At 51.4% G+C, this 16,697-nt stretch overlaps 1 protein-coding gene across 1 annotated transcript in view; it reads right to left on the reverse strand.

The window, feature by feature from the left end:
- Positions 1-16,697, reverse strand: part of CPNE8 (copine 8) — a 934,223-nt gene that overhangs the window by 555,381 nt on the left and 362,145 nt on the right. Inside the window, exon 5 of the mRNA XM_069229743.1 lies at positions 9,221-9,260. Within this exon, the coding sequence (XP_069085844.1) occupies positions 9,221-9,260 (40 nt within the window). The remainder of the gene's footprint in view (positions 1-9,220; positions 9,261-16,697) is intronic.

Genomic DNA, 16,697 nt, shown 5'->3' on the forward strand with positions numbered 1-16,697 from the left:
GTACAGTCATTGGTCTCTCTCCCCATCTGCAAATAGCACAATCCAGATGTCTCTCAGTATTCATCAGTATATATTCTGCAGCATGGCCCGGTGGACCAAGATTCGGTAGGTATCTATACACCGAGGGAGTAATATGCCGTCCAGGTGCCCAGACCTCCCGAACTTCCGCGCACAGCCTCTGTTAGTGTATGTCACCTTCGCTGCCATCATAAATCTATCAATCCCTCTTCTCCACGTACCCACAGTTGGACATATCTCAGAGCCCCAAAGACGGGCAATATCCCTCTTGGCCACCACTAGCCCAAGGCCAAAAATAGAAGCTGAGCACAGAGCAAGTCAATGTCATTAGCGATTCCCAGGAGAATGAATTTGGGATCAAGAGGGATCTGCTCCAACACCACCCCCATTACTTCCCCCACAATCATTGTCCAACACTCCTGAAGCACAGGGCATCCCCAGATTAGAAAGAAGGGTGCCAATTTTCTTGCAACATCTAAGACAGTTTGGGTGCTGTGCCTTTCCCATAGTATGTAAACATTGTCTATCATAATAGATTCTATGAAGGATCTTAAATTGGATTAGTCTCAGTCTCGACCTGATAGCCACTTCTTGTGGGAAGATCAATGCTGCCTCCCAACCTACATCCTCCAATTCTCCTAAGTCAGTCTCCATAAGACTACATAGTCTGAGCAGTGTGTCAGGCATGTTATTATTGATAGTCCTATATGTCATAGATGTCACTTATGTCTAGGCTCTCCACAAATAATCTGCCTTCCAGAAGGGCAAAGTCAGGTACTCCCTCCAATGGGAGGCCCTCCGCTTTCCATGGGTGCACCAAACACGGACAATAGAGGAACTGTATCTTGCTAAGCACATACCTAGTTTAAAATGATGCAAAAGGCATGATATCTCCCCCCTCCATCACATCTCCCATCTTGGAAATACCGAAGGAATCCCAGGTCTCAAAATGCTTCAGTTTACTTATTTCTGGTAACCAACATCCCTCCCAAAGGAGGGGTCTCCCTCATGGGTCTGTGATGCCCTCCCAGTACAGTGGTAGCCTTAGACCATTCCCTGAGGGACACCCGAGTGACCGGTAGAAGATGTTGCCGCCCCCCTACTCTGTATAAATAATGAAGACAGGATTTCCTCTCCCATTTCAGTCTCTCCAATCAGTAAGGAGGGCGATCCCTGGGGGCAAACATCCAGTCATTAATGTTAATGAGGTGGGCTGCCCAGTAGCATGCCTCCAGGTCCGGGAGGGATAAGCCCCCGTTATACTGATTGCATTGTAGCATTTTGAGGGAAATTCTGGGGTGTTTCCCCTCCCACAGGAAGAGCTGCATGTCTTGTGCCAAAGTCGTGAAGAATCCCAGGGAGATCTGGTAATATGTATTTTGCAGAACATAGTAACTTCGGGAGAGGGATCATCTTAGTAATATGCCCCATCGATGTGAGAGGGAGACCTCTACAGTGCTCCAAGTCAGTTTGGCAGCCTCTCATCATCCTCCCCAAATTATTAGTATGACAGAGGTGTGCCCTTTGTGTCACAGAGGCGGAGATAGTTGAATCCCTCACGTAAACACTGCAGATGAGTTAGGAGAGAAAGGATAGCTGTGCCTTCCTGAGGGGCATACAAAATAGATTTGTTCCAATTAATCCGGTATCCAGGGTAACTCCCATATTCCTGAAACAGGTGGCAAGTCATGGGAGGGATACTTGGGGCCTTGTAACATACAGGAGTATGTCATCAGCATATAAGGAAATGTGTTCCTCTTCAGTCTCCTCCTCTCTCAGCCTGGAGTCATGCAGCCCGGGGTGGGCACGGATCATGCATGCCAGGGATTCTATAGGGAGAGCAGACAACAAGGGGAACAAGGGACATCCCTGTCTAGAACCTCAAGAAATGGGGAACTCAGATGAAAGGGTCCCATTCACTCTGACTGCTGCCACTGGGTTACAGTAGAGCAGTCTTACCCTTTCCCGGTACAGAGGGCCAAATCCAAATCTTGTAGAGCATCCCGGCATAAAGCCAGATTGGTCCCCTTCAACTAGACGAGAAATAATGCCTTGGAGGCGCATTGCTTATACTGTGGCTAGAACGTTCACCTTTACATTGAGGAGATAAATTGGTCTATAGGATGCACAGGACATTTTAAGCCTTCCTTCTTTGTGGATAACCACTATCTCCGCCTGTCTCAAATCAGGAGGCAGAGCTCCTTGTAGTCTGCCACCAGGAACATATTTAGAAGATGGAGGGCTAAGATATCGCCCAATCTCTTAAATAGCTCAGCCAGGGACACGTTGGGGCCAGGGACTTTGCCTGAGCGTAGCTGTGTCATGGTCGCTATAACCTCTTTCAAGGTGATATCCCCTTCTAAATCTGTCCGAGCCTCTGCGTCCAGGACTGGGAGAGCTATGCTCTGCAGATATCCTTAATCAAATGGGCGTCTTTCAGTGGTCGTGCCTTTTCAAATCACGATAGTAGCAGGAAAAGGCCTTTGCAATTTCTTGCCAAGCTAGGAGTTTCCCTGCTTTATCCCCCGTTTCATAGAGACTGTGCTGGGTAGTACGCAGCTGACTTTTAACCTCCCTCTCTGCAGTTTCCCTGTACTCAGGCCTCACTAGCTCCAGTTGTCGGAGTGCTGGGAGGGCCAGTTCCTGTCTCAAACCCCTTTGAATGCCAGGAGCTGGTGTTCAGACATACAAGGTTTCTGATGCCTTCCTTCTCTTCTAGGATACTAAGTTCTGGGCGCAATCCCAAAGCACTGTCTTGTATGCTTCCCATAGCACTACCACGGACACGACCGACCCCAAGTTTTCCTTGAAATATAGTTCAGTGCCTACCTGGAGCCCATGTGCCACCTCTGGATCCTGCAGGTCCCAGGCCCCCAGCCTCCATCTCTGCAACCCCCTCCTCTTGACTCCTCAAACGCACCATCAGAGGGGAATGGTCAGACATACCTCGTGCCTGATGTATAGTCCCCACCTCCCCCACTGGGGTAAAGATATAATCTAATCTGGAAAAGACCTTATGGGCCCTGGAGAAATAAGAGTACTTCCTGTCAGCTGGATGGGCACGTCACCCTGATCAGACAACCCCAGGGCTGTTGCGAAACAGTAAAGCAGGGTAGGGGGGCAAGATGGCCCAGAAATCCCAGATTGGTCCATGTCCGTCACATCACATCATTGAAGTCCCCCCCTAGGAGTCAGCCTCCAGCAAGATCCTCCCTAATGTCTCCAGCAAGGGGGCCTGGAGTCTGGGTGGGGTGTGAGCACTCATGAACAGGATCTCCTGTGTACACAAGAACCCCTTCACCACCACGTATCTACCAGCAGGGTCTGTCCATTGTCGTGTGATGTGAAAGGGAGGGGACCTGCAAATCAAAATCGCTACCCCCCCTAGAACTGGAAGTAAAACCTGCATGTGCCAATCTGACATAGGGCCATATGCATAGAAACGTACACTTTGTGTCTTAAAGATGAGACTCCTGTAGAAGTACGACATCTAGGGGCAGCCTCTTTGTATACTAGGACACCAAACCAAACTTGAACTTAATCGCCCAGGATAAATTCCAATTTATCCCAAGATGAAACGCTGAGGGAATACAAGTCTACCAAAGGAGTCCCTGATGCACTACTCGCAAGAGTCATTCTTGGACTAAGGGTAAAAGCAGAGGCGCACTTCCCACCAAAGACACCCAGGGAAGTGAAAGGGAAGCCTGGAGTCCAACATCACAGTAGGAGAGACCTATTAGATGCATGTGTCTGTGGCACTATCTCACTAACCATGAACAAGAAAAAACTAAACCCCCCCCTGAACAGATACCCATCCCACCCCCTCCCCACTTCCCACAGGCCCCTGCGAGTACTAAGCCCCATACACTGTGATGGCAGGAGTCAAGAGGCACCACCCCCCACCCCATCAGTGTCAAAATGCTAGAACCAACTTCGGGGCACCTGCCTCAAGGAGCAGAAACCCCTGGGATCAACACACAGCACAGGAAAAGTTACTGTCTGCATGGAAGAAAAATCCAATACCAACTTAAGGAGTCCTCCTCAAGTGGGTGGGGGGCAGTAAGTAGAAGCCAGTCCATACTCCCCCCGCCCCTAATCACAGTGCTGCCACCTCCACAGTCCCACCACCTCCTTTGGGTCCTGGGGCCTCCTTGTCAGTCTCTATGTGATTTATGGCCACCACTAACGGATAGGGAGACTCTGATACAGCCTCAATGTCTGCGCCCAAGCCATCCACTGTTGCGCAAGGGTCCTCTCTCCTGTCTCTTTTGGGTGATCGTGTTCGGCTCCCCTCCGAATCGGATGTATCAGAGCCTCCCATTGTCAGCCGCAGCGACCGCCACGGCATATCCCCACCACCTCTCTGCCTTCTCCGGCGTTTGCGCCTGGGGAGTGACCACTTGGCCTGCTGTCAGCCCCTTGACTCCCTGTCCCCGAGAGTTGGGGGCACTCCTCCAACCACGCCCAGGTATCCTCCAGGGCCTGGAAGAAGAATGTTTTTCCTTGGAAAAGGTCCTTCAGTTTACCAGAAAGAAGAGCATACACTGTAACTGAAGACTTCAGAGTTTGGCCTTCAGGGAGTCAAAGGTGCAACCCTGCCTCTGACCCTCCCTGGTATAGTCAGAGAAAATAAGGATCTTAGAGTTTTCATGTTTGACTTCCCTCATTTTGTGAACCTCTGTCAGGATCATATCCCAGTCCTGGAAATTTAGGAAGCTGGCAATCACCGGTCTGGGGTGGGGGGGGCCTACCCCCCAACGCCTGATGGGCATGCCCAGTCATGAAACAGGAAGAGAACTGCTCAGGTGGCAGAACTCCCCGGAGCCATGCATCTAGGAACTGGCTTATGTTTGTCCCTTTGACCCCTTCGGGAAATCCTACAATTCGCAGATTGCTTTTGTGGGCGTGATTTTCAGCTGCTTCCAGCCACCACATGATATCCTCGTTAAGGACCCCAGACTCCGACCTCTCCTTATGCAGGTCTCAGATGGTGTCTTCGAGGTCTGATATCCGTGTCTCCGCCGATGTGACCCGCTCCGCCACATTTTGGAGGTCTTAACACAGGATAGAGACCTCAGATCGCACCACTCTAATGCATCCCTCCAGGGCCTCTCTCGTGGGCTGTATCGCTGAGGGGAAGGTAGCATGGTCTGGTACCGCTGGGGGGTCTGGGGCCATTAGCGGAAGGGTCATTACTTGTGTAGCGGTCCATTTTTCCCTGTCAGGGCTTGCTGAATTCTTTATCTCTCACCATCTGGCAAGGGTACCATGGTCAACCTCTCCAAGGACACCTGTCTGTGTAGCGAATCCCTCCTAAACAGCAAGATCTAGTCTCTGTAGAGGTGGGGAGGAAGGCCCTTAAAGATTATCTGTTGCAAGTCAGGGTGCCCCGTCAATGGAAATCCTGTCACGTGCGACTGCCAGTGGCTCAGGGGTACACCGAAGACTCAGGGACGTGTGTGCAGTCTCATATGCCCGACCAGGGGAGGCCCGCAAAGCCAAAGGAGGGAGAGCAGCTTTTTTCTAACCACTTTTTTGCCCGGGTGTCCCCGATGCCCCCTTGGGGGTCAGGGGGGAGGGGAGGATGGGTGGTCTCATAGATGAGGAGGGGGGCTCCCTACTATTTCTCCTAATGGACGTGATCACCCGTTGCCTATGCAGCCAGGTCCTGAGGGAGCCACAACCTCTCTCGCAGCCTCTTGCCCCAAGGTGGAAGACTCACATAGTCCTCGGCAAGCCTCTAGGCCCCATCCCGGTGTGACCTCACCGGTGAACCCAGGGCCTCATCAACCATGCTTGCAGCACACCTCCATTCTCCCCGGCACTCCGCTCTCAAAGTCACTGCAGGGCAGGATCCCCTGGGTTCTTGCAGGTCCCTGTAGTGGGTGATCGGCCTGCTTGCCCATCTCAGCACACTGGGTGGGGGGCCCCCATAGTCACTCGGAACACAGGAGACCCCTCGCCTGTCTCTTGGCACTCCGCGCCTCCTCCTCAGCCAAGGACAGCGCTGGCGTCAGAGGCGCTGCAGGCCGCAAAGGACCCCCTCCAGCTGAGCAGCAGACCAGATCTGGCCCGGCCCAGCAGCAGATCTCTCTCCACAGCTCACGACGACCACCTCCCAGGCATTCCCTTTTGCCCCGGGGTCCCGGACCGGGAAGCATAGGGATGTAAGTCTGGATTATGCTAAAGGCCGGAACAGAGCTCATTCAAGGAGTATCCGCGTCTGGTGCCATCTTGGCTCAGCCCCGGCTTCCCTGCTTAAGTTCAGCCATGTAGAGTTGCCTTCCTGCCCTCTGGCAGACTTTTGATACATCAGGAAGCATTTATTGTAGGATTTGAAGTCTTGTTTGGTGCCGATGCACCAGAGGGAGATGTCACACAGGTCTGTAGCCCACATCTGCTTGTGGCAAGTACGACACTGTTTAAACTCTGTCACTGTCGGGGAAGACATCCCTGTATAGTATCATTTTGTGGAGTTCAGAAAACTCAGCATAAGAAACGTAAAAGTGAAGCTCCAGATCCATGTGGAAGGGGAGAAAATGAACCAACTGATTTTAGTATGCATTGGTGGTGCCTATAGGCAGCTCCATGTTGTCATGCCCAGAGGCAAGATGGAGTGGCACTGGAAGATAAAGGCGCCACCGCCTGATGGACAAAAGCAATTGCAGAGAGTTTTCTGAATCCAGCATGGCACCTTGGGAGATTCACAAGGAAAGGAATCACGGTTTGCTTTTATTCATTCCAGGTTACCTTGGATAGTATTTTACCAATCCAAAGCTGTAATACTGTGCCTGGAGTGGCAAAAAGCTTTTGTCATTTTACAGCTTGGCATGGATTGCACTAGCTAATCCTATGCATAAGGACTTTGCTGTAGAAATGGCAAAAATTTTGGGACTGATTTGGAATTTGGCGGACGAGTTACTCCATCACAAACGTGACAGATATCCTGTCCGCCGTATTATGTCCATAGGATATAATGGATTTGTAATACAGCAGAAAAGGAGTACCCCATCTGGCAAACTCAAAGATATGCCCTTTGTCTCTGTCTAGCTCGGCATGGATAGCACTGTGCTAATCTTCTGCTTAAAAACGTTGCTAGTTAAACAGACGTTTGAGGTGAGCAGATTCAGAGCGCTGCTGGTGTTGTAAGGTGCTCTATATAGGAGCTGCTCTTCCCCCAAAGTTGGGAAATTCCCAGAGTTCTTACTTTTTTGTGTGTGTATATATATATATATATATATATATATATATATATATATATATATATATATATATATATATATATATATATATATAGATATACACACACACACAAAGAAAGGTTCCTGCTGTTTAGCTGACAGAGCCAGACGAAGCCGGTGCACGTTTATGGGCGCGGGACCCGTTAATAATTATAAAACGACAAAAAGTATCCAAACTACGGCACTCCAAACAACCACTTATTTATTTACTCAAGGCTGTCACATTATTTTAAAGGAAACAATTCCTCGACTTGCAAAGGCTATGCGTTTCAACCATTGCGGTCTTCTTCATCAGCCAAAATTATTTACAGAACCCCCCTCTCCCTTAGAAAATATACCCATGGTTTCCCTAGACATAGAACACAGATCGTTATATAAAGTGAACACCACAACACCCCACCCTTAAACCAGTTTTAAAAACACCCCAGGTAAATCCAAATCTTATTCAAAATACAATCAACTAAAAATAATAATAATATCTCAATTATTTTCAAAATATATATCCAAAATATAATTATCACAAAATGTGGGCTTTTTTAAATTTTCTTTCAATTTTTTTTAAGAGTCTGTTTAACAAATTTAAGTTTTTAACAAAAAGCTATAACCAATGGCCTGATATAGTAATCACCACCATTTTGCCAAGTGGCCATTCATGAAATTTACTGCCAATGTATAATTTTCACTAGAATTCATAAGGATATTGCAGTCCAAACAATTTCACAATTTACAAACACATTCAAACACTCAAATTATAACTAAACTCGGGAGTTTGAGCTCTCAAACAAACGCAAGTCATACATACTCCCCCATTAACCAGCCTAACATCAAAATGATCCAAAACTCCATTTTAAATTAGATCACATACTATTTTCATGATGTGAATTGATTTTTTTTTTGTTTTAACCATATGTGGACATAAAGTTCTTCATCCTTATTTAATCTCCAAGGATGTATCCTATTAAGTAGAATTATATATTTGGATTCCATTCTTCTCAGAATCCGTTCCCTGTCACCTCCTCTTGGAGTCACCTGTACTTATCTGAAGAAACTACAACTTATGGTTTAAAGTTACTTTTACGGCACAAGTTATAGTTTCTTCAGATAAATATTATTACAACTGCTGAATTTCTATGGTTTTGTGTTTTTCAGTAAGTTTCTATGTTTTTTTTTAAGGTAAAGTAATATAAAATTACAGTATGTTAATGTGGCCAACCCCTCTCCTTGCATTCACCGAACGCCATGCTGGGTACAGCCTTAGTCCCTGCGCAGCAGGGGTTCTGTATGTGAGTGGATGTGGGTTTTTTTGTATTGTGCCCCGGATCTGTCGATTCATCACAGATTTACACTCTGGACTGCAGTAGATCCATGTATCCGCGGAATGCCCCCCCCCAAAAATAAAATGGCCCAATTTGTGCCCATAAGGGGTCCCTTTATTTGTCCTTTGGCATCAGGTTACCTGTATCCGGACCCCTTATGTGTTTTTGCAGGTTATTTTTGACAAAGAAAATGGCTGGCGCAACTTTCCTTTCGGGTTCTGGCCAGTCAATCAGGGCGTTGCTTTTTGCCTGGATCTGCAAGGATATCGATATTTTTATTTCTTTAATAACTCCCAGGCTACTGAACAGATTTACACAAAATTACAAAAAGAGCCCTTTCCAGACCTAGATCTAGCTCTCTGCCACATTTGGTGAAAAGTCGTGTTAAAAAAATGCAGAATCCCCATAGATATTGCATGAGGAAAAGGCGTTTTGGAACACCCCTGCAGCACCCCTTCCCCCCCCCCCCCCCCCCCCAACACCCTTTTCTGTGCCTTCGCTTGACGGAGCTCCCCAAAACATACCATGAAGAACTAGGCAAAGAAGGACACTTTGTTTGAATAGCTGGTCTAACTATAACTACTAACTGGCTATTGCCAAAAAAGAGCATAAAATCGGGGGCAGTTTTCATAGTAATAAACTTACATGCTTGGCTAAATTCGGGCTCTTTGAATCAACGTCATACCTGAAAGTGAAAAAAACATTTTGTAAATGCAGGTTAGTAGAGGTAATAATTAACTTTTCAAATCGTTTGGTTTGAAGGGCCGTTTCTGATAAATAAAAAGCAGCATGCAAAGCACATTCTTTCAACAGGTAAAGAATGTACGATTCTGTTTTCCAATTTTGAGTAAACGAAAATACCAACATAAGAAGCAACGATGACTATTGGTCTGCACCTCCGTTAGCAGATTGTCAACTGTGCCTTGAGGCTACTAGTAACTCCTGGATATATATTTATTTTTAAGCCTATATCTTTTGGACTGGGATGCCCGTTTCGAACGTGCAGAATTCAAAATTACTTTTCATTTAATAATGCACGCACTGGTGTAGTCTACAAAATGCAGTTTTGACTCTTCTGGCACACAGCAACAACTTCGACCCCTCTATAGTCAGCAAATCACCCCATTCCTTTCCGTCAATGTTACTCACCTGTCCTGTTGGTGTTTGGTAATCCTTCTCTTGACCATCTAATGTCAATTATCGGAGTGTACACTCTAATTGTTTGCTACCCCCCCCCCCCGCCCCCCCCATATTTGCAGTGCAGTTTGCTACTCTAAAAGCCCGAACTCCTCTGCCACTCCATAGCTCTTCACCTATGATGTTAACATTTGTAGGATACACAAGCTCTTTGTCATTGCTCTATTTCCACGTCTGTACCGCAAAACATGACAAACAATTGCAACAACTCGACCTCTTCTCCTGCTCTAGCAATTCCCACCAAAGAAGGACGCTGTAATGTTGGCTGCCTGATCACGGTGGCTGGCGCTTATAAACAAACACAACTGACAGGGTAGATTGATTATTCACTTGGTCAGCCGGCAGGACAACGTTTTTGCTCCTGTCCGTGAGCCCCTTTCTGAACCCCGCCGGCTCCCCGCCTTTATTTATCACTTTACTCCAAGTGACTCTGGGTCTACAACATTGAGCAATGTGTAAAACGGGAAGGCTGGCTAGCCGCCCCTGAATTACATACTTTTTCAGATGTTAGTGACCGCGACCAGTGACGTCACTGGCGTGAAACTATAGACGCAAGGAGTCTGAACAGCATCATCCTGCAAGCTTCAACTGGAAATTGTGGGAACTGGAACATCTTTTTGCTAAAACCTTAAAAAAGCATGACAATCCAGGCAGAAACATGCTGAGGAACTGTATTTTTTCATCCTTGACATGAAAACCTAGGCGGGAAGTGAAGAAAATACTGGTAGGTGGAGAAGGAAAATTGAGCAAACTTTTGAGTTTCTATCACATTAAGCTGAGGTGATCTGACTTGTAAAATACCTGCTTCACCAACTAAATGTGGCAAAGAATTACTGAGTTGTTTATTTTTAAAATACAGAATTAAAGGATGCTATTGGCAATCAAATAACAAAGCCTCTGCTCCAAAGAAGCTTATGACTGGGCTGAACTCAGAATCAAGTAATGCAAAAAGATGAAATCACAAACTTATTCACTTTTACAAAACGTAGGAGCCTTGTTTTTTAAACTCACTAACGCACCTCGTGAAAACTATGTAACCAACTGAAGTAACTTTGCTTTTCAGGAATCTTAAAACAGAATTTTACACAAAGGAAACTAATTGATTTAAAAATAAACATAACTATGCCATTGCTAAAGCAGGTGTTTTAATAAAATATTAATGAATATTCATGTATTCTAAGTAATGGATTTGCGTAGAAAAAGTAATAATAGAGAAAAATAATGCAGCTTTTGAAAATGTGTCCACGTTATTGGCCACCAATGTTCATGGAGTATACTTATTAATGGCTTATTAATATGAAACATGGAGCTTTTGTTTGATTAATGTAGTAATACATCATATTGAGGGTTATGCATTATGTATTAGCTTTATTAATTGTAGGCCTTAACTTAGCGGAGGGTCTGGCCTAGTTGCAAGGCCTCATGTCAAGTGTCAAGCTGCATTTCTTAAACATTTAGGCGGTCATTCCAACCCTGGCGGTCGGTGATAAAGCGGCGGCCAACCCGCCAACAGGCAGGCGGTCAAAAAAATGGAATTCTGACCCTGGCGGGAACCGCCAACACAGCCCGCCACTTTAACACTCCGACCGCCACGGCGGGACAGACAAACAGCACGGCGGTCACCGCAAACAGGCAGTCGGCAGACAATGTACCGCCCACAGTATCACAACTCACCAATCCGCCACCTTTTCTGGGGCGGGAGCCCCGCCGATAAAAACACGGCGGAAACAGACTACGAACGGGAAAACGCTCACCTCTATACACTCCACGAGGACGGAGGACAGCATGGAACCCGAATTAAACATCCTACCAGCTCTTGTCTACCTGCTCATCTACCACGAGTACGAACTCCGGCGCAGAAGACAACGGTGAGTACTGCACCTACGACACAGGGGAGGGGGGAGGACGAAAGGTGACGGGCACACACATACGCCCCCCCCCCAACTATCAACATACCAATGCAGAGCAACAACTGAGTGACACCCCCCAAACCCACCTGAAAAATGCAAAGACATAATAAAAATGTTAATTTAAATTTATGTATAAATTAGGTTCATTGAAGTCATGGAAAATTATCCTTATGAAATATCAAAGCAAAAAACATGAACAGTGCGAAAGCTATGTACATAGTCAATAAGTCCTGCTCAGTGTGTAAAATATCCACAGTCCGTGGGCCAATGTCTACCAAACACATGGGCAAAGCCCACACAGGAGACCTGAGTCCGTTGGAGAGAACACTGCTGGGGCATCAGATGACAAAACTACAGGCACCTCAGGGGGAAGGGAAGGGGGGGCACCTCAGCCACAGGAGTCCACAACGCCAGAACCACGAAGGGGCCACCATGCCCACTGTGCCATCCTGGGGAGTGCAAAGCCACAGTCCATCAGGTGGATTACAGACTCCACTCGTCATTGAGGAGGCAGGGTGCCCAGAGTGCAGCGTGAACACTAGCTCGACACAGAACCGGCACTGTCAATGGGCCAGCGGAGCTTGACAGGAAGGGCCCAGCGGAGCGGTGCTTGACAGGAAGGGCCCAGCGGAGCGGTGCTTGAGACGGCGGGGCCCAGCGGAGCGGTGCTTGACAGGAAGGGCCCAGCGGTGCGGTGCTTGAGACGGCGGGGCCCAGCGGAGCGGTGCTTGACAGGAAGGGCCCAGCGGAGCGGTGCTTGAGACGGCGGGGCCCAGCGGAGCGGTGCTTGACAGGAAGGGCCCAGCGGAGCGGTGCTTGAGACGGCGGGGCCCAGCGGAGCGGTGCTTGAGACGGCGGGGCCCAGCGGAGCGGTGCTTGACAGGAAGGGCCCAGCGGAGCGGTGCTTGAGACGGCGGGGCCCAGCGGAGCGGTGCTTGACAGGAAGGGCCCAGCGGAGCGGTGCTTGACAGGAAGGGCCCAGCGGAGCGGTGCTTGAGACGGCGGGGCCCAGCGGAGCGGTGCTTGAGACGGCGGGGCCCAGCAGAGCGGTGCTTGACAGGAAGGGCCCAGCGGAGCGGTGCTTGAGACGGCGGGGCCCAGCGGAGCGGTGCTTGACAGGAATGGCCCAGCGGAGCGGTGCTTGAGACGGCGGGGCCCAGCGGAGCGGTGCTTGACAGGAAGGGCCCAGCGGAGCGGTGCTTGACAGGAAGGGCCCAGCGGAGCGGTGCTTGAGACGGCGGGGCCCAGCGGAGCGGTGCTTGACAGGAAGGGCCCAGCGGAGCGGTGCTTGACAGGAAGGGCCCAGCGGAGCGGTGCTTGAGACGGCGGGGCCCTGTTCAGCGGTGCCTGTCTTCTCGCGGGGCCCTGTTCAGCGGTGCCTGTCTTCTCGGCGGGGCCCTGTTCAGCGGTGCCTGTCTTCACGGCGGGGCCCTGTTCAGCGGTGCCTGTCTTCTCGGCGGGGCCCTGTTCAGCAGTGCCTGTCTTCACGGTGGGGCCCTGTTCAGCGGTGCCTGTCTTCTCGGCAGGGCCCTGTTCAGCGGTGCCTGTCTTCACGGCGGGGCCCTGTTCAGCGGTGCCTGTCTTCACGGCGGGGCCCTTTTCAGCGGTGCCTGTCTTCACGGCGGTGCCCTGTTCAGCGGTGCCTGTTTTCTCGGCGGGGCCCTGTTCAGCGGTGCCTTTCTTCTCAGCGGGGCCCTGTTCAGCGATGCCTGTCTTCTCGGCGGGGCCCTGTTCAGCGGTGCCTGTCTTCACAGCGGGGCCCTGTTCAGCGGTGCCTGTCTTCTCGGCGGGGCCCTGTTCAGCGATGCCTTTCTTCTCGGCGGGGCCCTGTTCAGCGGTGCCTGTCTTCTCGGCGGGGCCCTGTTCAGCGGTGCCTGTCTTCACGGCGGGGCCCTGTTCAGCGGTGCCTTTCTTCTCGGCGGGGCCCTGTTCAGCGGTGCCTGTCTTCTCGGCGGGGCCCTGTTCAGCGGTGCCTGTCTTCTCGGCGGGGCCCTGTTCAGCGGTGCCTGTCTTCTCGGTGGGGCCCTGTTCAGCGGTGCCTGTCTTCACGGCGGTGCCCTGTTCAGCGGTGCCTGTCTTCATGGCGGGGCCCTGATCAGCGGTGCCTGTCTTCTCGGCGGGGCCCTGTTCAGCGGTGCCTTTCTTCTTGGCGGGGCCCTGTTCAGCAGTGCCTGTCTTCTCGGCGGGGCCCTGTTCAGCGGTGCCTGTCTTCTCGGCGGGGCCCTGTTCAGCGGTGCCTGTCTTCACGGTGTGGCCCTGTTCAGCGGTGCCTGTCTTCTCGGCGGGGCCCTGATCAGCGGTGCCTGTCTTCACGGCGGGGCCCTGTTCAGCGGTGCCTGTCTTCACGGCGGGGCCCTGTTCAACGGTGCCTGTCTTCACGGCGGGGCCCTGTTCAGCGGTGCCTTTCTTCTCGGCGGGGCCCTGTTCAGCGGTGCCTGTCTTCTCGGCGGGGCCCTGTTCAGCGGTGCCTGTCTTGTCTATCAAGGGAGCCAGACCTGGCCAGGACTCCCTGCTTAGTCGCCCTCCGACCGTGCAGTTGCTGGACCCTCCTGTGACGGAGTCCTGGGCCCGTGGGTGTCCTCCGTCACACCCGGGATGGGGCTTGTGGGGCCCTCCTGGTCCACGCCCCTGCTGGCTGACTTCTCCGCCCTGCTGCCCTTGCCCTCCTTCGATGAGGCTCTCTGGCCCTTGCCTGCCCTTGATGTTGTGGCAGGTGACGGGCCACGACTTTGCTCCTTGGGGGCAGCCGTGTCAGCCTTCTCATGGCGGGCCTTGGTTTTACGGGTTCTCTTTCCAGGGGGGGGGGCTGGCTGTCCCCTTGCTGCTGGCCGATGTATCTGTGCTGGGAAAGGGTGGACTCCAAAACCCGTGCACAATGGTCAGACTTGATGCAGGGCTGGTGGTGGCTGAGGTGCTCTTCGGACTCTTACCAGATGGAGGGGGTGGGTCAGGTGGTGCAAAGAGGTCAAGTTTGGAGAGGAAAAGTTTTTTCGGAGCAATGGGAAGGGTAGGTGCAGTGGGTATGGGAGTGGAGGGAGAGGATGTTGTTGTAGGAGAGTCAGGTGTGCTGTCTATGGGTGCAGGTGCTTGTGACGTAGGCTGTCGTGTGGTGGTTGGCTGTTGTGTGGGTGGCTGCCTGCGTTTGTGTGTTTTGGAAGAGGGGGTGACAGACACAATGGGAGAGGACACAGGGGACGTGTAAATGGCAGTGGGGGTGGTGACTGCACGTGTGCGGACTGTACTGGAGGGTGTGGTGGTGATGGAAGTACTGGCTGATGGTGGTGTGCATGCAGGTGTGAGTGGAGACGTCACAGGGAGGGAGGAGGGAGACGAGGAGGAGGGGGACACAGAGGTGGTAGTGACTGTTGCCATGGCTGCATCTGGATGTTGCTTGGGTGAATGCTTGTGGGATCTGTGGTGCTTATGTCTGGATGAGCTGCCCTTGGGTGTTGAGGTGTGTGCAGGCTGGTCTGATGGTGTGGATGGGATAGGCTGAGGAACAGGAGACTGGGAGACGGTGGAGGCAGTTAAAAGAGGGAGGCTGGAAACAGGGACAATGGCTGCCGTCAGTGCTGAGGCCAGAGCATTGAACGATCGATGATGGGCAGCCTGACCCGATTGAATGCCCTCCAGGTATGCATTGCTCCAATGCACCTCCCTCTCTACCCCCTAGATGGCATTCAAAAGGGTAGACTGCCCAACAATGATGGTCTGTAGGAGGTCAATGACCTCCTTACTGAGGGCAGCAGGGGTAACTGGGGCAGGGCCTGAGGTGCCTGGGGCGAAGGAGATGCCCGCCTTCTTGGGCGAGCGGGCACGGAGCGAAGGCTGAGGGGCTGCTGGGAGGGCGGAGCTGGTGCGCTGGGTGGCGGCTGTACCTGTTGAGGCGGGGGGCACGGATGTTGCCGCCACCGCTAGGGAGCTCCCTTCCGAGGACGTGTCAGTGTCGCTGGTGTCACCACGGGTCCCCGTTGTGGAGCTCCCCTCGCCCTCCGTATCACTGGTGACCTTGGTGTCTGTAGCATGGCCCACCGGGGCCTTGTGAGTTGCAGCTCCCTCGTGCTCTGATGCCAATTCTCCTCCGCCTGATGATGCTAATGCACACATGCACAAGAAGATAAAGAAAAAGGGTGGGGGGAGAAATAAAGACAGGTTGAGTGCATGCATTGTCAACACCGTTGTCGGAGAGGACAGACACAGGAGCCTCCAGCACTACGCCGCGCAATCGGGGTACACTACTCAGTACTTGTGACTAGGCCTACAGGTCTATGGACAACAAATGCACACATGGGTGATGCTGGACCATGGATTGCTGTACTTGGCACCCTACAGAGGTGGGGGGCGGGGGCACAGGGCCATGCCTAAAGGAGGGGACTACACTACAGAAAGGGCCCTGGCCTAATGTCACCCACAGCCCTCCTCCCCCACCCAGACACCTCCACTGCGCGTAAAGATAGCAGAATGTGCTGGTACTCACCCCCTTGTGTCTGCTGTGATGTCCTCACGCGCCCATCCAAATCGGGGTAGGCCACCGCCAGGATCCGGGACATCAGGGGGGTCAAGGTACGACTGGCACCCCTCCTACGTTGGGAGGCCATCCCCAGCAGTGACTCGGCGGTCTTCCTGGTCCCGCAGCGGATGTCCTCCCACCTCTTTCGGCAGTGGGTGCCCTGTCTGTTGTGGACCCCCAGGGCCCGGACTTCCTTGGCGATGGCACGCCAAATGTCGACTTTCTGATGGGCGCTGACCTATTTGACATGTACAGGGTGGGAAAGGAAATTTCAACATTTTTCTGCATGTCAGATGTGATTGCCCCCCCTCCCCAACCCTGCCATGTGGCACATGCTCTCATCTGTCGTGCCTTGCACTCCTCATTCGCTCCCCACCCCACCATCTTACATCCACCATACACAACCCAGGCATAGCCCATTCAACGTGCACCCAGTGTACTTACCTGTTGGTCTGGAGGACCGTAGAGTAGCGCATACTGGGGCAGGACCCCATCCACAAGTTTC

The sequence above is a fragment of the Pleurodeles waltl genome, chromosome 4_1, assembly GCF_031143425.1.
Source record: "Pleurodeles waltl isolate 20211129_DDA chromosome 4_1, aPleWal1.hap1.20221129, whole genome shotgun sequence".
Classification (NCBI taxonomy): Eukaryota; Metazoa; Chordata; class Amphibia; order Caudata; family Salamandridae; genus Pleurodeles; species Pleurodeles waltl.